The sequence below is a fragment of the Leuciscus leuciscus genome (genome assembly GCF_965113295.1).
Source record: "Leuciscus leuciscus genome assembly, chromosome: 16".
NCBI classification, from domain to species: Eukaryota; Metazoa; Chordata; class Actinopteri; order Cypriniformes; family Leuciscidae; genus Leuciscus; species Leuciscus leuciscus.
Genome location: NC_138740.1, coordinates 18,391,654 through 18,415,226, shown reverse-complemented (window position 1 = coordinate 18,415,226; position 23,573 = coordinate 18,391,654). Strand labels below are relative to the sequence as shown.

The 23,573-nt window shown below is 38.7% G+C and overlaps 2 protein-coding genes across 3 annotated transcripts in view; one reads left to right on the top strand and one right to left on the bottom strand.

The window, feature by feature from the left end:
* On the top strand, window positions 1-23,569 carry LOC309477625 (uncharacterized protein). Of its 2 annotated transcripts, XM_082140930.1 has the most exons (5): window positions 1-1,623; window positions 4,024-4,168; window positions 6,007-6,101; window positions 7,126-7,160; window positions 22,592-23,569. In XM_082140930.1, exons 2-5 carry the CDS (start codon window positions 4,149-4,151, stop codon window positions 22,943-22,945), a joined length of 504 nt encoding a protein of 167 aa, XP_081997056.1. In that variant the 5' UTR covers window positions 1-1,623; window positions 4,024-4,148; the 3' UTR covers window positions 22,946-23,569. The 2 variants fall into 2 exon arrangements, with proteins under 2 accessions (XP_081997056.1, XP_081997057.1); XM_082140931.1 differs by lacking the exon at window positions 4,024-4,168.
* The window catches only part of col23a1b (collagen type XXIII alpha 1 chain b), a 94,468-nt gene continuing 75,664 nt past the window's right edge, over window positions 4,770-23,573 (bottom strand). The window contains 25 exon segments of the mRNA XM_082140932.1: window positions 4,770-5,215; window positions 5,832-5,870; window positions 6,849-6,935; window positions 7,084-7,137; window positions 7,217-7,243; window positions 7,840-7,902; window positions 7,999-8,067; window positions 8,169-8,195; window positions 8,274-8,330; window positions 8,421-8,474; window positions 8,555-8,644; window positions 11,071-11,115; window positions 11,210-11,245; window positions 11,340-11,414; window positions 11,510-11,536; window positions 11,687-11,749; window positions 11,842-11,895; window positions 12,123-12,149; window positions 12,304-12,330; window positions 14,932-15,039; window positions 15,871-15,930; window positions 17,707-17,733; window positions 17,895-17,921; window positions 21,349-21,375; window positions 21,551-21,577. Coding sequence (XP_081997058.1) covers window positions 5,159-5,215; window positions 5,832-5,870; window positions 6,849-6,935; window positions 7,084-7,137; window positions 7,217-7,243; window positions 7,840-7,902; window positions 7,999-8,067; window positions 8,169-8,195; window positions 8,274-8,330; window positions 8,421-8,474; window positions 8,555-8,644; window positions 11,071-11,115; window positions 11,210-11,245; window positions 11,340-11,414; window positions 11,510-11,536; window positions 11,687-11,749; window positions 11,842-11,895; window positions 12,123-12,149; window positions 12,304-12,330; window positions 14,932-15,039; window positions 15,871-15,930; window positions 17,707-17,733; window positions 17,895-17,921; window positions 21,349-21,375; window positions 21,551-21,577 — 1,254 coding nt within the window. The 3' untranslated portion in view covers window positions 4,770-5,158.

The following is a 23,573-nucleotide window of genomic DNA, read 5'->3' as shown; positions in this document are numbered from 1 at the left end:
ATTATTTAGATTTTGTGAGGTTTCATTTGAGAACCATGGATTATCACGGCCTTTTACTCTGAATATCCTAACAGGTGCATGCCTATTCACGATCTTCAAAATAAAGTGTGAAAATACTGCCATGCAGTGGTCACATCAGGTATTAAAAACAATCTATCCCAGTCAGATGCAAAAAACTCATGCAGAAACCCTTGAGTATCAAACAGTTTAAAGCTCCTTTTTGTAATAATTCTAGGTTTTACTTTAGGAATTTTACAATTCCTTATACCAACTACAGTACAATGATCACTGACATCATCAGGAAAAACCCCTGTATAGGTGTATTTAAGGGGTTTATTTGTTAGTATAATATCCATTAGAGTGGACTTGCTTGGGTTCTTATGATTAGGTTGTGTAGGTGATTCAATAAGTTGAGTAAGATTCACAGAATCACAATATGCTTTGAACTGATCTGAGTTTGATGTCAACCAATTCCAATTCAAATCACCCAATTATACAAGATCTTTAGAAAGCAGGTCAATTAAAACAGCTGACAGTGAGGTGAGAGCATCACTGATAGCTGCAGGTGGTCTATAGCAGCCAACTATACATAAATGACAATCCTTTCCATATTCCAGGTCAATAGCCAGAAACTCAAACTGTTTAGGGAGAGAAACTGATTTAAGAACAGTTGCATGAAAATTTGATTTAAAATACATTGCAACCCCACCCCCCTTACTTTTACGATCAGCTCGAAACACATTATACCCTTCTAATGCAATGTCGTGGCTCGAGATTGATTTTTTTAAGCCACGTCTCAGAGATAACCAAAATATCTGCTTTGGTCGTCTTGGCCCATATTTGTACTTGGTCTAATTTTGGCAGCAGGCTACGAACATAAGTGTACAATGCCAAGGCCTGATCTATTTGAGAAATCCAAAGAAGTTGAAACAATTCCAACTGGACCAGGATTTGGATTAATATCGGCCAATAAGAGCAACAACATTATCAGATATCGCTGCCTTAGATTTTTTGATGGAGGGCTACAATGTTCATTTCGAGAGTCCAATAGAGAGTTCGACAAGAAAAGAGGGTTCTTAGAAATGAGAATAAAGATGAGTGAGTTCTTTGTCCCTGTATCCATTAACACGAAATTACTAACAGCCCGAAATATGAAGATAGTATCCGTACGTTTTGATGGGAGATGCATGTGGAGACGCGACAAATGAATCGCTTTGTCTTCCGTCTTCCTTGGTATGTCCCATAGTCCGAGCATGGAGATTACCGAACATAAAAGCAGCACCTTCATGATACCAGCGTTGAAGTGAAAATCGCACAGGCAAGCTCCGAGACAAGCTCGCACAGACAGCTCCACGACCCCGACGGAAGAGCAGACAGCAGAGCGATAGTATGGAAGATGTAGGCCTCGTTTACAACAGCTGGAGAGTTCAGACAAGGCGAGAAAACATCACCGACCTTAACTGCAAGTATCCCCACCGCCACGATGATCTGTGAGCTCCAGTTAGTTTAGTATCCGGGGGGTTCTTCAAGGAACAGCCGTGACTTTCCGATCACCGTTGTTAACGCAAATGCTTTCCAACGCGAAAACGTGGTGATAGAATGCGACCCGGGGTAGTGCAACAGGTAAGCACGCTTCACCCAACGCAAAACAGGTTGTAGATAACTAAAAGTCCATTAAAACAGGTCTGACTTTAATCCAGACTCAATGCAAGAGAGCCCGATTTTAAAACGCCTTCTTGAAATAAAACATGCAACATTTAAATGTACGGGAGAAGACTGCAGATCAAACAAAACAAACACAGAGCTGCCATCTTGGATTCGGCCTTGTCGAATTTATGTGTAAATTAAGACAAAACACGTCCCAACACATCCTAAACTCTATGATGATTAAACTTAGCAATTAATCCGCTAATCACATGTGTGTCGAACTGCGATACGTTGCATCCCTAATAATTAATTAGTGGTCAACCGATATTCGTTTTTTGATGGCCGGGTGAGCAGGGTGGCCGAAAATTCCATACCGATAGTTTTTCCGGGTTGTGTCTGTTGCTGGAGTGGCTGAGAAGAGTGTGCTGTCATTACACAGTATGAGAGCGCTGAGAAGAGACTGCTGTCATTACACACAATACACAGAGCGAGAGCGGCCTCTAGAGGCCAAATAAAAACCATCACTGGCAACTCGAATTGTTTATTGTAGGTGAGGCTGCACGCAGCACAGAGAGAGCTGACACTTCAGATGTTTATTTCAAACACTGACAGCGAAATGGTATGAATACAGAACATAGGCTACAGTCCATGTTGCCATATCATTATAAAGTAATTGATTTGTTGACTAGATTCTGCATTAGCAGAGAAAGTACAGAAGTATGTTTGCCGTCGAGGCTGTGAGGACTCTTAACATTAGTAGCCTACCTCAAGCGGTTAAAACAATGTGACAAAAACACACGCAAACCTGACCCAAATGTTTAATGTAGCAATTGTTACCATCTATTTGCATTCGTTTATATCCAGCTGGTCACATGTATACATTCATTAGCCAGGGAAGTTGCATATTTAAAGCTAAATGACGTGATCTCAACATTGATATGTTCATGTAGCCGACAGAAACAAACAAATCAGAAACGCATTCGATTCAATTATTTTTTATCACTGCAATACATATTGTTATTTTGATTAGATAATCATAAAGTGTTCTAATATAGAAGCAAATAAAGTGAGAGACTATACATGTAATCTACATTTATGCAATTTTAATGCTCTGGCCTTTGCAGATATTTAAAGATGGCCATCTTTAAGCATATAGCCTCTTTAAGACTCTTTGGATTTATATGAAATGGTAACACTTTACAATGAGATTACATTTTTAGCATTAACTAAGGTTAATAAATGTCATAGTATTGTCCATTGTTAGTTTGTTAATGTCAACATTTACTAATACATTTTAAACTGACTTTTATTTTTATCTGTTAACCTTAGTTAATGTACTAGAAACTAACATGCATGATCAAAGTACAATTGTATTGCTCAAATATTAATACATGCTGTTATAATAAAAAAAAAAAAGTATAATGCATATAGTTTATGAAAGCTAGCTAATACATCTTTGTTAACAAATGGGACTTGAAAAATGTTACCTATGAAATTTACCTATGTTTATAGGTTATAGCTAGAGAAACCTGTAATATTTGAAAGTCCCCGTGAACCGGAAGTTGCTAACTACTTTTCTCCAGTGTTGTGACGGTTGTGACATATTTCCAAGTGAGCAGGGTTTTACTTTAGCGCTCCTCCTCTCCATCTCTGCTCATAGCGGACTCATAACGGTTTGAGGGGAGTGGTTAAGCGTTTTCAACCCAAGCAATTCCAGACCGGAAGTAGCTTTTCAGATTTTGATTAAAGATTACCACGGCAAAAAAATTGTTTCACCACAAGACTAGTAATATGCGATAACAAAGTAAATAGGGTCAATTTTGATTTCATGTCGACTTTAATGTTTAAATTAGTTCTGTAGAATTCATTTTAAGATTTTTATATTGATATATTTCTTTCATCTAGCACATTTCAGTTCAGCATTGTTTTACTTGGATTGGTATGCTTTTTTTTTGTTTATCCAGTATCCATTTAAAAAATATCGGTTGATTAATCGGTTATCGGCATGTACGGTCAAACCTAAATATCGGTATCGGTAAAATCCACTATCGGTCGGCCTCTAGTGTTATGCATATATCTTCCATCTCATCTCACGTTACGGCAGTCATCGTGGAGAATGACTCTTGTCTCTCATAAGCACAAGTTAAAGGAGTAGTTAACTTAAAAATGAAAATTCTGTCAGCATTTACTTAAACACCCATCAAATCTGTATGAATTTCTTTCTTCTGCTGAAAACAAAAGAAGATATTTTGAAGAATGTCAGTAACCATACAGTTGATGGACCCCATTGACTTCCATAGTTTTTTTTTTTTTTACTACATCAACTGTCTGGTTACCGGTTAAATTGTTTGGCATTTGCCATATAACCTTGTACAGATTCTGCAAAAAGAGGAAGATGTTAGAAGAGAACTTCCGAATGTAGGCTACCACAGTGAAAATAAGGTATTCAATGATGAACAAGAGGAAAAACTTACAGAATATCTGATGAGGGCAGCTGAGGCATGGACTGTGTCCACGTGAGGTAAGTAGGATAAACAGTATTAAAGATAAGAGAGGATAAAGTTAGGACTAGGAGAGAAGAGAACTATCAATTTATAGTGGTGCCAGTGTAAAACATACGAATAGATGGGGAAAATATTGAAAACACACACACACGTTATTCAGTTTTATTATTATGATGCTAATGCAACACACAAAAATATTGTTCAATTGTTAAAGTGGGTGCACATTTGCTCATTTTATATAATTGTATTTCCTCTAGGGTATGTTACAACTAACCTGGACTTTGAGGTGAATTGTAACATTTCACTCTTCGTGTTTAAAAACTAAACCATGCATTTTCTGTTTGTGCTGCAAAGATAACTGCTGTTATTTAATAGCAGATAGCCTACTTGTAACTAGTTTGAATAACTTCAAGATACAGACAGAAATGTAAAAAAAAATTACAACCATCCCTGGTTTAAACCTTATTTCCTTTTAATTTCCCCCTCAAATAAGAAAAATTCTCCCTTAAAAGAGTCACCTAAGCCTAAGGGGTTGGCCTCCTAAAACAGGGAAAAACAATTGATCACAAAACAGTGCACAGTAAAAAGTTAACACAATAAGTCATACTAGCCTTTAAATGTAAAAATTATCCATTTTATTTACACAAACTTTATATAATGCTCATTGAGGATGCAAACAACCCCTCACAAAAACAATGAATAAAAGACTAATAGTTATATTCAGTGAGGCTTCTTATAAACAGACAAGACTTTTACATGATATCAGTTATTATACTTTTTTCCCCCACCACTCCACTGATGTATTTTAGTGAGCAATGGAACAAAAGATAGTATGCGGTTTCCTATTGACCAAGTGAAAAGAGTTTCCTGAGTACAGATTTGTCCATAGGTACACCAGTACAAATCCAGTGCAATATCCACATCACGTTCCTCCCTGTAGTACAGACGAGCCCTTCAGTTGAACTTTGGCAAAGCATTCTCACTCCATTTAGCCCATTCAGTGTCCTTTAGGCCTTAGACGATTGCTTGTCCTTGCCAACCTGCCCTGATTCTGAAGCCTCTTCCTTTCAAGCAAATATTTAATGAAGAATGCATGGGGTTGGTTCAAATGGCACCCAGAAAAGTAAGACAGCCAGTGAAAAACATCAGTTGAAGTCATATAAGTAGATGCATTGGTCAGTCTGTTAGAAAGTTCAGGGTTATATTGGTTTAAGACCCATTCTCTCCTTAAGGACATCAGCAGCATTCTCTTGGCATCCACAAGCATTGAGTTCATGTCTCTTCTCAATATCAGTACAGTCTCAGCACCTATAATACTCTCTTCGTTGCTTTTCTACACTTGTTATTGTGGCAGTGGAGACCCCCTCTTTTGTTAATGCAGCGATACAGACATTATTTTTGCAGGGGCTCCTGTATGAAAACCCAATTTATTAAAGAAAAAGATTACTAAAAAAAAAATTGGGAGAAAAAAAGCAAACGTTACTTGCAAAATATATATCAATATGTACAAATTCCATGCTCCAGGTTAGTCATTACTGCAAGAAAGCAATAGGAGAAAACGGTTAGGAGACACACACAAGAAGCAGTCATAATGCAATGTCCTTATTTTTATGACAAGGATGTTGGGAAAACTAGCAGGACTCAATAGTTTCCCCGGATGACATATATATATAATTATACCTTATGCCAGCATCCTGGTATGGGCAGTCCATCTCGCCCCTGTCAATAAAGAAGAGAAGGAAATCAATGATTTGTTTCAAAGTTCTTACTGATGGGGCGGGAAGGAATGGCGAATCACATATGAAGCCTGCCACCAATGATTATGTGAGACTAAAGGAAGCACACTACCCCACAGAGGAACACCTTTGGCAGTAAATCTGAAAGTGGAACGAAGCACACATCATGCTCACATCATCACTACAGCTCAGATGGACAAAATCATAAACCCAGGTGGGTGCAGTTATATCTCTCATGTGATCTATATTTTTACAAGGTTTGATATGAACACTTACAATGGAGTTAGAATTAGGGATCAGATAGGATGGTCAACTAGTTGTCCATGAACCAACTAGTCTGTAATTAGTGAGGTTGTTAAATCCAATTAATCTTAAATATATATATATATATATATATATATATATATATATATATATATATATATATATATATATATATATATATATTAGCTTCATTTTTCATATTTTGTGTTAACATTGGTGAAAGTAAGGTCATTTGATTGTGTCAATTTTTTGAGAACAGAAGTTTTGCATGTCCCTAATTAGAACAGTATTCTGTATATGGGGCAAAACTTTGCTTTGCAAATTGAGAGACTATAAGATAACTTGTGCAAAAGTAGTTCAGAAGCTCTGGTCTATGCCAAGCCACCTGAATCAGATCTCATGGTTGTGGACAGGGGAACCCACAGCACCAGGATGAAACATCAAATGATGCGAGCACAAACACAAGATTAAAAATACTGTACCAAAGGGCAGGGGGCATCTGATGGAACCCTTGCCTCCCCACCATGTTCTCAAACCCCATTGGTGTCCTGTCAGTAAAACCCATTCATGTCAAATCCTAGCTGTAGTAAACTCATTCACACAGATCTGAATTTGCCATTCACGTGCATAAAAGGGACAGAAAAGAGCATTGAATATTGTTTTTTCCAAACAACATACACATGGTTTAATTACATACCACAGGACAAGGCTGATCAAGCCCTGGAGGTCCCTGCTCTCCCTTCTGTCCTTTCAGACCTTTCTTTCCCATTGAGCCTCTCTCACCCTGCATGGAGACATTAAGAATTGTTTGCTTTGTCAGATTGTACTCGAACCGCATACTTGAGATTTGATTTTATAACAATATACCATACATACTGTATTACCCACATACAAACAGTAATTATTGAAAATAAAATATTTGTTTATCTAACCTTCTCTCCCCTGTCTCCTCTCTCCCCCTTTTCTCCTTGAAGCCCTGGGAAACCCTGTCACAGGAGAGCCATGTTCAGTAAGTAATTACTTAATATACTCAAGTGTGTAACCAATAGCACAATAATCACTTACATCTAATCCTGGTTCACCTTGTTTTCCCTTGAAAACAAACCACAATGAGAGAAGAATTAGCGTTATATGTAGGCCTAGTTCTGTCATGACAACTCTCAAAAGTGTTTGTCATGGTAATGGGTATGACAATGTTGATGTGTTTGGTCTTGGCGGAATAGATCTGCTACGCTGCTGCTGCTGCTGCTGCTGCTGCTGCTTCTGGTTTTATTGCTGCTGCTGTAGGTTATTGCTGCTACTGGAGAGCAAGTACAGGACATGTTTATGCAAATACACGACACGTTGCTGTGAGCAAGTAAGACATGCTGCTGCTGCTGTACAATATAGATTACATGAATTTAACCGTAGCAGATCTATACAGGTGTAGCTGGGGAAGGTGGAGGGTTTCTGAAAGCGCTCTGCACTACTAAGGCAAATGCTACCCAAGTATTTGAAGGTTGAGCACGCAAGCTCATTGGCTACTGATACAGCAGGAACCAATCAGCTGTGCCCTATAAAGAATGATGTGATTACGAGCAGGTTGAGTTAAGGACATATTGGGCTGCACCATCTAGAGTTTCATGACAGAACTTTGTGTTATTTTCAGACTTTTTGTCTTGTCTTTTTAAGGTGTACAAAACACTGACCTTTTCACCTTTTGCACCTGGCAGGCCTACTAAGCCATTAGACCCTGGAAAGCCTTGAGGACCCTGTGTGCAACAAGCAGAATTGTATCTGTCCAGGCTTTTCACATCTATACAAGTCTTGGAATGGTTTCTGCATATTGGTTTTGTAACAAAACTTACCCGTTGCCCAGATGGACCTTTCTCTCCAGCATCTCCCTTTTCTCCTTTGACTGCCTCACCAGGCTCTCCCTGTGTTACATTTAAATTAATTTTAAACATTGTATTTGCCGTGACCACAAAATGCACCAGAATGCACCTCATTACTTTAGAACAATACTTCACAGTCTCACCTTGGGTCCAGGCAATCCATGATATCCCTGGAAGAAAAAATGGTTAGTCTTCTTAGCTTTCTTTAACAAAAAGCTTCTGAACTAATAGTAAACTGTATTCCTTACGGCATGCCCAGGGGGTCCAGGAGGCCCTGGTGGGCCAGGCAAAGAGATAATCTGGGCCTACAAGAGAGTTATCAAGATCAGTCCAGTTAAGATACATCTGGATCAGGTTCTTCATATTTTAATATGTAGAGTATGCATTAAACTCACCAAATTGTCCTCGAGCCTAGAGTCTCCTTTATCTCCTTTTTGCCCTGCTGCTCCCTAAAACACCATGATACAATAACATAATCCTTGCAGTAAACCTCAGTAAACATCACATGCTATATGTTGTAAATACTCACTGAAGGCCCTGTTAGCCCAATATCCCCCTTTTCCCCTTTTGCTCCTGCTGCTCCAGGCTCTCCTGCATCACCTCTCTCTCCCTTATGGCCCTGGATGAGACATCACACTATATAATGCAGTATACTTGCACGACTAAAGCCGGGTTTGCACTGTACGATTTTGGCCAGGATTTGGCCGTCTGAGACAAATTTTGTGAACCCCAAAAGATTCTAGACCCCCAAAAATCTGAAGTCTTTGATCGTTAGTTTGACATGTTCGGCAACGGCTGATTAATGACCATCGCAATCAAATTTTACCTCAGGCGAAATTCTGGCAGTGTCAGAAGATTTGACATACAGTCCCGTAGTGTGACTTCTCCTACCACAACCGTCAAATCAACAACCAATAAGAGTGCCAAACCTGATGATGCAATTGACCTATTGGTAAGCAAATCCCCTCGAACGCAGATGAGCCAATGGCAGTTGAGTATCAGTTGCACAGGACTGGAACTCGGACATCTTTAGGTTTCAGCGCCATAGAGAAACATTGGAAGATCCAAAGCTCTCATCGGTTTTATGGTGTTTATGCTACAAAAATGGTAAAACGGTGTGCCTGGGGTATTTGTACCACTGATTCCAGGTATCATGAGAGAATGGGCATGGGTATTTATGTATTGAATCACTGTACTGTGCACGCATTAACTAGCACGTTTCAAAAGTGTGATAAGATTTGCGCGAACAGACCAATTATCTGCACAATACAACTGAAGCCCGGTTAATTTATTATATCAATGATGTGAGCGCAGTAACCTGGTTCCCTAAGGATTCAACCCCAATCCTAATGAAGGCGAAAACGTTAATTTTCTGGTTGGCATACTCTCATTAAGTTACAATTAAAGTTAGTGAGTCCATGCTAACGTACAAACCTAAATAGCTAACTGTTCTCACATCACGTACAGTAGGTCAAAAACACCCGATGGCTCAAAAACAGCCATCTGTGATCGTGACAACCTTAACATGAGGCTTCTCCTGCTTGCATAGTGATCTGTAAATCCTCCAATAGGTTAATTAGTGAGGCAACAACAAACCACCTCTTGCTCCACACACACGTCTTAGTTTTTCCCAGTTTTCTTTTCAAGATCAAATTTAACCCAAGAGATTGTTTTTGTTTGCTAGCCACCATTCCTATCCAGGGCCGGCGCCACGAGGCATTGCCCCCTCAGTTTCAATTTGTCCCCCCTCCACCATCGAACGCGATTGATTTTAATTATCGATACTTCAGCAAAAACTAATACTAGGTTCATTAAAGGGGTCATATGATGCGTTTTCATGTTTTCCTTTTTCTTTAGTGTGTTATGTAGCTGTTTGCACATGTATAAGATCTGCAAAGTTACAAAGCTCAGAGTCTCCTACTAAAAGATTTATTCTATTTGAAAAGAGAAGGCTGATCCAGACCTAGGTAAAACGTTACTCGGTGGAAATATTACACAATGCAAAGAAAGAAGGCGTGGCAGTAGTGTTGTTGCCACCATGTCGTGTGTTTCTATGCGAAAGCAAAAGCAGCACTTTATTTGCCCTTCCGAAAGTGGATACAATATAGGAATCAGTGGTTAAGATTTATTTACAACACTGTTCCAGAAAAGTACAACCCAAATGTTCGTGTCTGTGCAGCATATTTTACGAAGGACAGTTTCCTGATGTAAACCTGGGAGAGAACCAAGGCCAACTGTGCACAAAGTCTATAAAAAAAAAAAAGGGATAATTCCAACTTTGCTGTATTTGCAGTTCAATGCAGTTTTGTGCAGTAGGAGGCCGCCTAGGGCCGCCTAACAGCATCTCTTTTGCATCTTAATGGGCTTTTAATAACAATTTTGTTTAATATCAAGCATGTCTTAGCAACAGTAGACTTCATTTTACATCACTCACTTATTCGGCTGATTTGGATGTTAAGATTGGCTTAGGGAGGAACGAAAGTTTACTCTATTCTTCTCCCAGTTCACTTTTATATTTCAGGAGAAATTTATGAATTTACTTGATGTAAATCCGACAGATCTGATTCTCTGAATTGTGGCCATCATGCGTTAAAGATCAACTAACATGATCATTATAAAGGCGACAAAACACATTCACTTCCACATATTTGACAATCGTAGTATATCATATAGTTCATGATATAATTAACAAATTTGTGAATATTTTAAATAAAAAGAAAATACGAAATAAAAGCGATACATCTGTCATTCAGTGTGGCTGCATGACGTGTCGACAATTAAAACGTTTTAAAATAACATTCTAAAATAAAATTCATGGTGGGAGTTCAGCTAGAATATAGAGACCCTAGAATATATAATATAGATCTCTCTTCCCACCAAAAAATTGTACTTGGCCCATTCAAGAATTATGAATACCCCTCCAGTTCGTGTGTCTTGGTCTGGCGCCAGCTCTGTTTCTATCCCGCATGTAAATGCAGCACAGTCACCAAATGTAACAGATTGATCGAGACGGCTTAAGTATAATCAGATTATTTAGAAACCAACCTGCTTTCCTTCAGGTCCTTGCGCTCCATGTAATCCCATTTCTCCCTGTTAGAAATACATATTTGAAATTAATGTAGTAATATTCCTGCAATGGAAACTGCTGAATGTCAATGCAATTCAGTGAAAATATATCACTCACTTTTGGCCCTTGCTCTCCAGGAGGGCCTGGAGGCCCCTATTGATACAAAGTAAATATTAATACAAACAGGTAATAGGTAATTGAGGGATCTTCACACAGGATTTGACTTTTTTTTCTGACTAAAATGTACCTGCAGTGCTTTGAGTCTAGCAGCCAGATCAGCATTTTCTGTGAAGCCAGTAGCTCCTTTCTCTCCAGGCAAACCCTGAGGGAGAGACAGTTGGAAATGACTGACAATAATCTGAGATGTTCAAAGAGAACAGATATGTAATGGGGGAAAAGACTTCAATAAACACTCACCTGGGGTCCTGGATCCCCAACATCTCCCTTTTCACCCAAAGGAAGAGTATCATGATTACTGTATTATCTTAGTATCTGCATTTACCCAGTAAACTGACCTGAATGCAACTATATCTCATAAACACAACACAACTGCATCTACTTTTACAATTACCATCTTCTCAACAGACAGCTCACCTTCATGCCAGGAGATCCATCAATCCCCTTTTTCCCCTCAGTACCTGGAGCACCTTGATCCCCCTATATGCAAAAACAATGCCTGCATGAAATTATGGTTGTCTTTGTGTTTATGAGAAGAAGAAAAAATGTTGGAGGGGGTAAAACAATCTAACCTTTGGCCCTAAAGGGCCCTGTGGTCCAGGCATGCCGTTGACACCATTTGTACCCTTAATGAGAAAACAATTGATATTGTAACCAAATATTGTGTCAATTATTCTTATTTTTGAATAGTATATTTATCAATTTACATTTAAGCAGTTAAGCATGTTCTGCTTTTAAGCGTGTAATTGTGCTGTATTTCTTCAAAATAAATGCCATTTGGTGCTTGCAAATACTTTAGGGACCACTGTATGTGATTCGCATATGTTTGTAGACACACACACAGGCATATTACCTGCATGCCAGGTGGCCCTCTTGGTCCCTGTAGGAAAAAATATATAATTTATATTACAGAAGCCAGTATGTAAAGTCACCCTCATTTATGCATCATCACTTTGAATTTCATGAAGTTGTAGATTAAAGATTCAAAATATGAGTATATTTAAGTAAACAAAAATACATATATAAAGTTATACCTCATTTCCATCTTTTCCAGGAGGACCCTGTTATTTAGAAAGCAAACACAAGGAATGAGTCATATTTAAAGAAACAGGCATAGGCTTGCTCTGTTGACTGTCCACTAGATGTAAGGCCTCTTTGGATCTATCTACTTCAAACTTTTATTTTCAAACATATCATGTGAACAAAAAAGTTAAGATGATCCAAAAGCGTGTAATTTATTTGATACAGACAGCAGCTCTGAAGTGTGGCAGGGCTATTCTGCCAATAGGTGTAATTTTGGAACACAGTGGCAGACAACAGTCAGACATTTCTGGCAGACATCCAGTAAGCTTCCAAGGACATATTCAAGCCAGCTAGGGATTCAAAATTGAAGAAATATTGCACACCACCTGCTGAAAATCAGATTAATTTGTAAGACATGTATCCCTACAGGCACTCGATAAGTGCCGCAGCGCAATGTCTGTCATGCTCCACAGCACTTCTGAGAAGGACAAAGGCATGGCATCAGGACTAATGAGGTGGTTTCACTGAAGCATATATAAACACAATTTGAGACACAATAACAGGAAATGGCCTTTGAGCTTCTTGACCCAAGAACATCTGCTCCCAATATGAGGCAGAGTGCAGGGTGAGAATTTTTGCCCTTCAACTCTGCACTATTCTTTGTTTGGTTTAGGTGGTAGTCTGAAAAGGAAACAAAGTGCATAACATGTTGGGATAAACAAATGCAGAAACCATCAGAGTTACATACTCCGGAGCTGCACATCAATAGCCAAGTATCCTGCATCCCAGAATGTTATATAATGCATTACTGAAAACGGCATGTTGAGGCTTCATACAGGGGTGTGGGAAGTGGTGGTAATGTGTTTTCACAGGATTGTAAATGCAATGCAAATTTTTGTTTACTTACATTTATTCATTTTTAGCATTTAGTAATTTATTTGAAATAAACACTTTCAGTGGGTTATTAAATTTTTTTATTTATATGTTAAATTAAAGGGGTGGTATAATGCCCCTTTTTACAATATGTAAAACAAGTCTCTGTTGTCCCCAGAGTGTGTATGTGAAGTTATAGCTCAAAATACCCCACAGATTTTTTTAAGCATGTTAAAAGTGTCCCTTTTTGAGGGTCATTAAAAACGCATTGTTTCATGTGTGTCCCTTTAAATGCAAATGAGCTGCTGCTCCGGGCACAGAGGGCGGAGCTTCAAGAGCTTGTGTGTGCTAGCAATTCCAATTACCTTACGGAGACACGCACTAAAATGTCAGAAACTGTTCTGCCTTTTATGTTTAAACTGAAGTCAGACAATGATAGAGAGACTCAACAAGAAGTGACAATATGTAGAATGCAACAGGACGTTTCTGAATGGTTGGATGATGAATTTATGTTGCTGATGTGGAGTTAACTATCTTCAATTAGCATATTCTGTCATGATAATCTATAAAATGTCTCGAGTGGGAACTGTTGTAAGATGCCTACAAAGTGACATGCTATTGCATTTGTGTTACATACTGTATTGCAAGTAAAAAGACGGATGCGACAGCTTGAGCAGACTCACAAATGTGCTGTACCACAACAACTCTTCCTCTTCTCAACATGGACTGCGTGTTCCCGTGGGCAGGGTTTATGTAAATGTTAGGGTTGGTGATGTCACTAACCCTGGAGGAATGTCGATTAGTCCCTACCAGCTGTTTGTTGTAGTCCTTAAAAAACAATTTCTTTAAAAGCAAATATCTTCCTTTGCTTTGAACTTTGAGCATTGTAACTTTGCAGATGTTGTTTATGCTCAAACAGCAACATTACACACTAACTAAAGTTAGAAAAGTGAAATCATAATCAACCACCCCATTAGGTTTTTTAAAACATACGCGGAGAGTGTGATGTCATGTTGTGACCGTAGCAGTGCGCGTGGAAATAACTAATCTGCTCTTCTCCTGAGCGCAAGTCCACCTTCGGTGTTTTGTAAGCAGGCAGGCTTTTTCTTCATTTTTTTATTCCCTGTTGCTGTGCAGGCTGTTTTATTGTATGTGACAGTGTAAACAGTTTAATAACCCTTTTATTTAAAGGCTTATGTCCCGTAGAACGGTCTTTTGCATTATGATGGCGAGTAGTATCAATATTGTCAAAAATTTGATATGCAGTCAAATGTCCCAGTGTGTATGCTGTTTAAATGAGTGTTCTCACGATACAATACCGCCCTGCCCTGCCCCGCCCCACCCCGCCCCGCCCCGCCCCGCCCCGCCCCTGACCGCCCCGCCCCTGATGATTTATGGAGATGGAAAATAAAACAACTGCTATTCTGTATTCTAAAAAAAAGCGTCACTATTAATATTGCTCAAATTTGTAGTAAAATATTTTAATAAACCCCAGGTCCTGTCCTACACAATTTGTGCATATTTAAAACCAAGTCACTTTGATTTGGGAGCATCTGCCAAGAACGCAAGTGTAGAAGGAAATGCAGTGTGTCTGAACCCAACACTGAGCACAGGGTTCAGCTCAGTGAGAAGCTGCACCTGGTCTTCTGAGCAGGGGTTGTCAGCACAGTGTGACTCATATATGAGACACAACAGCTGTAGAATGAGTGAGCTCAGTAAAGACATAGGCACAAGAGACCATGTGAGATAGAAAGCAAGTGTCTCACCGGCTCTCCTGGGTGGCCCTGTGGCCCATCTTTGCCTGTGTTTCCTGGAGGCCCTCTGGGACCAGGTGTTCCTGGAGGTCCTGGGGGACCAGCCTGACCTTGATCACCCTGCAGAAAGAAAGACAGAACAAGTATTTTTGAATATTGTCTTTGAAAAGAGTTTCATTGTTGCTTCTGATCTCCGTAGTCTTGAGGTTACTCAAAAAGGTCATTTACTTTGCCTGCAAACAAATTATGTTTAAAGACTGGATTCGGTATTCAGATGCAGCATGTAAAATGCTTCTGGGGCCAAAGCTTCAAAGAGCTATCTATAAAGAAATGTCTTTTGTTCCTCACAAAAATTGTCTCTTTAACATACTAAGATAATGCAAGACACTTCTGCTAAAAAAAAACAAAAAAGCTATTTTGGCTTGATTATTTGCTGTGGTCTAGCAAACATGTTTTCGTCACTATTGTCAATAAACACAACAATTACCCTCTGTTTGAAATTCAAAGCAGGAATGCAACACAACATTGTAAACTGCCATATTTGCTAATTGAGGACAAGGACACAGAAGAAATGGAGAAAATGAGAAAAGCAGCAAGGCATGCACAAGTCTGGCTCTACCTTTTGAAGGTGCCTTTGAAAAGTGTGATGGTCAGCCGTAGCCGAGAGAAAGCCATGCTCATAGCGATGGAAGACCATCTGACAGCAGAGGATGGATAATAAGAAAGATGGACAGAGTGCATAAGAAACAAAGCAGGGATGCCAGTAATCACAGCTGGAGAAACAGACATTCAGCCTGTGCAGTCTTCTCTCAGCATAAGGGTTTGTGGGAACAAAGGAGAAGTGGAAAAAAAATTGTGAAATAGAGTAAGGTATGAAGGCACAGATGTTTGTGAACATGGATGGCCACATGTGTCAGGAGATGCAGGGATGATAGGCTGAGAGGGACAAACCTTAACCGTGAGAATCTGATTACTGAGCAGGCCTGCAGAGGCAGCGTAGGCCGGTGGTCCCTGGGAGGTCAGAGGTCATATAGAAGAAAACGGAGGCAGGAAATGACGTAAGGGGGAAAGAGGAGATGATTCGGAGAATGACACTGTTAGGATACATATAATGGAGGGTGATGACATCTCACATTGTAATTCTGAGCTTCAACTTGAAATTGAATCCTGTGAAAGTTATTCTGGCTATTCTTCTGTTTTAAGAAACCAAGCCCATACACCTTCTGGATATGATTAACTTTCACTGGGTGCACATGGTGATGAGGTTTATGTTTAGAGTTGCGGTTAGATAAGTCTGCAATGCATTCATGAAGAAAGGCTACTTTTTCCCTGGAGAAACTTTCCCATGATTTTCCTTTCTCACAGATTGTCAAGGTACGTATTCTGCAGGAACTGTACTGAAATGGTGTCGAGAACAACCACAGCATGCCTAGATTTCTGCACTGTAAGCAGAAAACAGGTACTTGACCGTGCACAACTTGCCGCCATGATGCTAAGTTGATTTTCATGGTTTCTGAGATATTACTATGCAGTTTCTAAGTAGTTTATAGCTTGTTGCTTGGGTGTTCTGAGCTTTTTCTATGTTGTTTTTAGAGATTTTCTGGGTGGCAAGTCTATGCTATGATCTCAATATATCAGTAAGGCCTTGACTATAAGCCTTAAACTTCAAGACTTCTCAGACTTTTCCCCAGAAATTTTTAATACGTCTTTGTCAAGTCAACATTCAAAGTTTCTCAGTTTCTTCTTTTCTAATTAAAATGTGTTATGTGAATTTCTTTACATTTCAATTCATTGCAATTCTGAATCCTGCAATCTCAATTCAAATTCAGGAACTGAACTGGAATTTAAACAGTATTCACAGTTCAATTCTGAATGGTGCCCATCACAACCCTACACAGGCGCAGGACATTCTTCTCAGCTACCTCCGATGACACAAAGACTACTTTGTGAGTCTGATCTGCTTCTTCTGTGTCTGGGCATAGGGCAAAAGTCACAAGTCAAGAGTAAGCATAAGGTCAACTATCCACCTGCACTACAAACCCTAGTCCTGCCATCTGGAAGGAAACACGGCTTTAATCGACTTCCAGGTCAAGGGGCCATCGTCCCATGAGAGCTTTAATGGATTCCAAGGGGTAATACTCCTCCGGCTTAACTCGAGTTGAAAAAGCGCTAATTTGACTCTTACATCCACACAAAAAGAGGAACAAAGCCCATGGGAGATGCTGTTTTCCTTTTCCTGACTGCTCACGTCGCCACTTCAAATGATTTGGTTCATTTTTTTTACTGTCAGACTGTGATGGCGTAAAGCAAAAACAATGTAGTGCATACAACACATGTTCTTAACATAAAGAAAGAGAGCAGCCAAAGCACATGTTTCTAATTGTGCTGAATGGTCATGAGGTATGGTGGAAAAAATACGGGGAGCCAAATGATTTAAATGATAGCTTGAGTAGATATAGATAGAGAAGTGGTGCGATCTTCACTGACGGATTCCTGATTTGTCAAGGCTCACGTTTTCTCCCTGTGGATGAGGTGAAAACAGGCTTGGTGGAGGCATACGGACAGTGATTGATACCATATTGAGGTTGTAATATGAATTAGTTTAACAGATTAAGATCTAACTTCTATCAACATCAGAATGTAAGACTGATAGCAACCAAGCCCTGCCATCTGAAAGGAAACGGCTTAAATTGACTTCCAGGTCAAGAGGCATCCTAAGATCAGAGCAACCACTGTAAACTCAGACTTCTGAAGAAACTGAGCAAAAAAATGAGACGTGACACTCACCCTGGGTCCCATGTCTCCCTGGTCACCCTGTGGAGAGAGCAACCCTTAGCACTTATACGTTTCTTTGCATCTCATTGGGTAACAGGCTCAAAATGCTTCAGTTAGAGCAATATTATCATTGTTATGCTTTGATGGCTCCAATAAATTGTACATTTATCATGCTGGAATGTGTTGTAGGGTGAGTATACCTTATCTCCTTTTGGTCCTGGCATTCCCTGGCAAAAGAAGAGAAAGATTCAAAGTGACAGATTAGAAAATGTTCTCAACAACGCAGGATATTTCCATTGCAAACCACAAGTCACACCACTTACACCTTCAAAAATGACTGGCAGATGTTTTAGAGGTTGAATCTGAGTGTTTGAATGAACTACTGGCTAAATGAAAAACAATCATTTATCACAAAATATGAAGAGAGGGATTTAGAAGAGTGAAGATAAAACAATGTGATGACATTCCATTCTTGATGACAGCAAATATTTCAGCATATCATTTTACATAAGAGCTTTTATTTCATGAGTGGGCGGCTGGTTTGAGGGAATGGATGATATTATTCTGGTTTTATTCTGCTCAGCGGTCCATGCAGGAAACTTTGCTTAAGACCACAAAAACAACAAGACACATTCTGATTATCACATTTTCATCATGCTCTGTGGTGTCATGATCACTATGGCTTTTCAAGCGCTGTAATTTTGTGTGCTGTTTCATAAGAGCTTATTCTCAGAAGTCAGTGTAGTGTTGTCTTATTGTTCAAAGTATGTTAAAAATGAGATTCTTGTCCTAAGTGCACTTAATGTTAACTTGAGCTCAAAACATGAATTTGTGGACAGTTAAAAATGGTACAGCAGGAATCTTGGGAGAGTTTTTGCCACCTTTGATCTTTTTAAAGCGGACTGGAGTTTTATCATTATATGCCAGGATATGCTGAAAAATTTGGACTGGATTGGAGGTTGTTAATGTTGGACCCAACAATGATGGCACTTAATAATTCACTTGATTTCATCCTCTGATGCTATGATTGTGATGGAGAAGCTACATTAGATGATTCTGACTTCATACATGGAGAAAATTTAGATAAGGTTGAGATGTTGTACATCTCTCCTGTTATGTAAAGTGGTTTATGGAGAGACCCTCTTCTTCATGTGTGCCCAGTACAAAAACGCGCCCCTCTTTTCTTTAATCTTTAATGGTCTTTCAAGTAAACACTCGACTAAAGTGCCCTTCTGCTTTTAGCAAGAAAACATCCATCCTCTTGAGTGTGATTTTTAAACCAGTGACTCTAAACTTGGACGTAATAGGCGAAAGCTGTTGGTGTTTCACTGATGTGTTTCACCCAACTTGTGTGCAGTTCTGAGCAATTAATTGCTCCAATGTTTACCCGTCGAAATGGGTTTTAAAAGAGGCCTTTGGCCATTTCATTTCTCCCACAAAAGTGACACTGAGGCCCTACCTGGCCTCCCCCATGTAAACACTCATATGAGAATAAGTGGAGGACGAAAGAACTGGGTATGATTGCACTAGCCATTCGTAAAGTCAATTAAATTTGTTAAGTAAAGACCACCAGTGGGTTCTTTGTAACTAATGCTGTACTTCATTTGGTTGTACCAAGCCAGAAAGACAGTAGGTAAGTCCTCTGTAATGTGTAGTCACTAAATATGACCTTTACTGTCCCTGATTAAAGCAGCCACTAAGCAGCCTTCAAATTTGTAAAGAGAAGTAGTGTTGAACAGCTATGCATTTCAGTTTATCTCGTTTTGGCTGGTGTTTTTAGTAATGGTAATAAATTACATCTTTGAAATACAATATATAATCATGAAATACAATAATTAGTGTGTTTAAATATGTAATTAAATTAATTTGTGTTAGAAATTAGGCCTAATAAGAAACATTGACCTATATGTCAGCTAACTCTCATTAGAGTATTAGTTGATTAATAGACTTTTAGGGGTAGGGTTACGGTTAGTAGAATGAGGGGTGAGGGTTTGTTAAATAAATTGACATGTAGCTGCAAAGTTAATTACAATTAGGATGGGGGACCTTCACAATAAAGTGTTAGCAGATATTAAGCAGACTGTTTACTAATGTAATACATGAGAGTTAGTTGACATGTAGGTGCAACGTTACTTATAGTCAACAGAATGTCTAAAGGGGACTACCAAAATAAAGTGTTAACTTAATTTTAAGAACTGCTTCCAAAATGAATGAGTAATAAATACTAATACAACAAACCTGATAATGAAAATGTAAATCTTTCATTAGGCTTTCATAAATTATTTTATAAGTGGGGTTACATTTCTAAGTTTAATATTCAGTAGTGCATAAAATAAAGTTTTATATTATCAGTTGGTGCAACTGGCCCCTGGAGTAACCAGAGGAATGAGATCTGAATAATGCTTTCCAACATCACACTCTTATGAATGAGGTGATGGGCTGAAGTTTACCTGTGATGTACAAACCAGGAGGTGTGACTGGTTTATACCAGATGCTGCTGTGTTAGGAATCTAATAGGGATGCACTGATACCGATACCAGTATCGGTATTGGGCCCGATACTGAGTTAATGTACCCGTACACGTAAAAATGCTCCGATACCAGCAACCCATACAAGGCAGCGTTTGTACACTAAGAAAGCTGTCTATAAAGTAAATGTATCTTATTAGTGGAATATTCAACAAAATATAGTAACACATAGCTGTGGTGTGCGATCTGATAAGAGAAAAACGTGCAGTGGATTGAGCGCAGCGGCACAGATGCGAGAGCTGGTCGAGCGCATCCCTTTTTCACAGATGTCAGTGCAAAGTTTGTAGTTCAGTCGGATGTCAATGGCAAAAAAAGTCAAACGAGGTATGTAGCTTATTATTAACGTTAATTGAAGAGAGAGAGAGAGAGAGAGAGAGCACTTCTGTTGAATGCTCTTGATTGCTGATCGTTCACTCAGCACGTGTTATTTGGATTAAAACTAAATCGTATATTACCACTGACCCAATCCTCAGCCCTGAGCCCTGCTGGAGCTGCTCGAAATATGTGCTGTACTAAATGACAGATAAAATATGATAAAGCAATAGAATGAAGAGTGAAAGTAACAGAAGCTCATACAATGCATTTTAGCAGACTTAATTAAGTACAAAAATAACTGAAGGAAATATTTATTTGATGAACAAATTAAGCCAGCTAATATTTCTTTTGGTTTCTCTACCAATACATTTAAAAATTACAAATGCAGTGAAAATACAGGTATTGGTTATACGGTATCTGTATCGGCGAGTACCAAAAATGAAAGTATCGTATCGGACTCGTTCTGGAAAAAGTGGTATCGGTGCATCCCTAGAATCTAAGATGCATTGCACACTGGCAACCAATGTTGGGCCTAGCGCATTACAAGTAACTTAAGTTACGTAATCAGATTAACTTTAAGTAACTATTAATGTAACGCATTACTTTTATATTTACAACAAAATATCTGAGTTACTTTTTCAAATAAGTAGCGCAAGTTACTTTGTTTTCCTATTTATAGACTGACACCTCTCCTCATGTTGAGTGAACACAATATTGTAATGCATTACTTTTAAAAGTAACTTTCCACAACCCTGCTGGCAACACTCAATAATTCAATCACTTTTTAGACTGAAATGATAAAGAACCTAACCTGACTGCCTTTTTGTCCTGGAGGTCCCTATAAGGAGAGAGAAGTTAATTTTCTGCAGTATAATGAGCAGTGTATGCAATACAGCAATAAATATACACCCCTACAAACAGTATAAGTGGAATTAAACCAATGATGTTAAAACTGATCTGATGCAATATTATCTGGTTTAAATAACTGTACCCTGAGAGAAGATAGTACTTACAGGCTTGCCATCCATACCCAATGGACCCTTAAAGAGACAGAGAGAGAAAAGGATATTGAATTATTACAGTTATTTCATGGCAATCATAAACTTGTACATTAGATAAAAATTTTCTCTTTCGTTTATCTCTTCCATATTGTGATGTATATCCGAGTGAAATGAATCAAATGAATGATCAAAAGGGGGCGGGGGGAGGTCTAGGGCAGGGACTTTGTTTATACAAATCAGTTGTTGATTGGATGGAGGCAGATGTTAATGTGAGCCTGCAGTTGATTGTAAGAAAGAGGCGGAGTTTAAGCTGACTAAATGATTGGAGAAGTCCAGCATACATCACTAGAAGATTGAGTTTTGACATTTTGATTAAAAATTATGAAATAATTATTAAAAACGTATGCATGGATGAATCCTTTAGAATACGTTCAGCGACATGCATTTAAAAAATATATCGGGTGAATTTTTATTTCATGCTGACTTTAACCTAATTAACATTTTAATGTGGAAAGGACTATGAAATAATTAGCAAAAATATGGCTTCTTAACTTTGTCTTTGGTGGAGTCTTAACTAAATATTATATAATAATTATTTGATCCCTGTTATAATAACTGAGTAGAGCAAGGAAAAGTTTAGTCCATCATCACTGGCTTCAGTAAGCTCAGACTAGAGGACGGGAGGTCGCTGTCCACGGCACTGAAGGTGCTGAAAGGGGTCTGTGCACAGAGCTCTTTGACCTGTGAAACATACTTCACTAAACGAAATATGAACACTTTCTGATTGAAGACCTTTAAAGCAAAAGGTCATGATAAATGTAAAACAAGCTTGGTAGCTCTAAATGCAATAGCTATTAAAAGAATGTGTCAACATAACGTTGTATACACAATGTAAAATTAGACCAAACACACAAAAAAATAAAACAAAATATAATGATAAACAGATTTCTGATCATTCTCTCCCTGTGTGTCTTTATTCAGACCAACACAGCCAGAAACCACAGACAATAGAGCTGTCTGTCTTGGTCTAATAGTGTGTGCTTGTGCTTTCAGAACGGACAAGTGACAAGAGAGCATGCAGTCGGTCTATTCGGCATGAGCAAAAAGAAACGGATGACTTGTGTGCTGATGGTTCTGAGTGCAGTTGGAAATCCGGTAAGGGCCACATGTGGTGCAGTCCAGCACACGGTTCAGTTTGGAGCAGCTCTCTTGTTATGCTTGGAGAGACTTCACACAGGGCCATATTTCCCAGTTGATCTTTATGCGGAGCGGAGGCTGCCAACGCATGCAACTGATCGCATCTGGATTGCGATGGCCTGTCAGGGAGGCTTCACGCAACTAATGCCTCTTTTAAAAGCAAAACTATTGGAAAGAACAATAGTTCTCTGTTCTGTAAGATTTGTGTAGGCGTAGAGGTTGATAACTGCATTTGAGAATAACCATTGTTATATAATAATAACTTTATTTAAATCAGATTTGATGTGATTAAATTAGCTTATTTGATATTACTAAGTAAAATTCATTTTAACTAATCTTTCTGAAGTTTGAGGTTCATGTTTAATAGGTGGGTTATGCATATAGATGGATAGTAATACATTGTATATGCATACAATTCTTTAGGTCCCATTATATATACCATATGAAAACCTTTGTGAAAAAAAAAAAAATATATCTTGATGTATTTTGCCTCATCTAAACCCAACAAACCTGTTTTACTCAAAATGTAAGCCAAGGACAAGCTTCTTGGCGATCAAAGAAATAAGAGACCTTATCAGAAATTTGAAACCCAACCCAAGTGGCATCAACAGGTTTATGCATAATAAATCAGATGTTTAATTTCATTTGATGAATGTTATTGACCTTTAAACTAAAAAACCTTGTTTGGATATTTTTTTTGCAATTTCTAATATGTCCAGCAGGTGGTGCACTATGACACTTAACACTGCCTGTAAGCAGAGGTCTGAACGAGTCCTCAAGTACTGTGTGTGCCTGTGGTTAGAGCAGATGTGATCAGTGTATAACCAGAGTGACAATT

Bases quoted from the DNA above. Each gene is read 5' to 3' on its own strand.
- LOC309477625 (XM_082140930.1), top strand. From the start codon at position 4,149: ATGGACTGTGTCCACGTGAG. The intron at 4,169-6,006 runs GTAAGTAGGATA...ACTACCCCACAG, and splicing joins ATGGACTGTGTCCACGTGAG to AGGAACACCTTTGGCAGTAA. The intron at 7,161-22,591 runs GTAAGTAATTAC...TTGTGCTTTCAG, and splicing joins TCACAGGAGAGCCATGTTCA to AACGGACAAGTGACAAGAGA.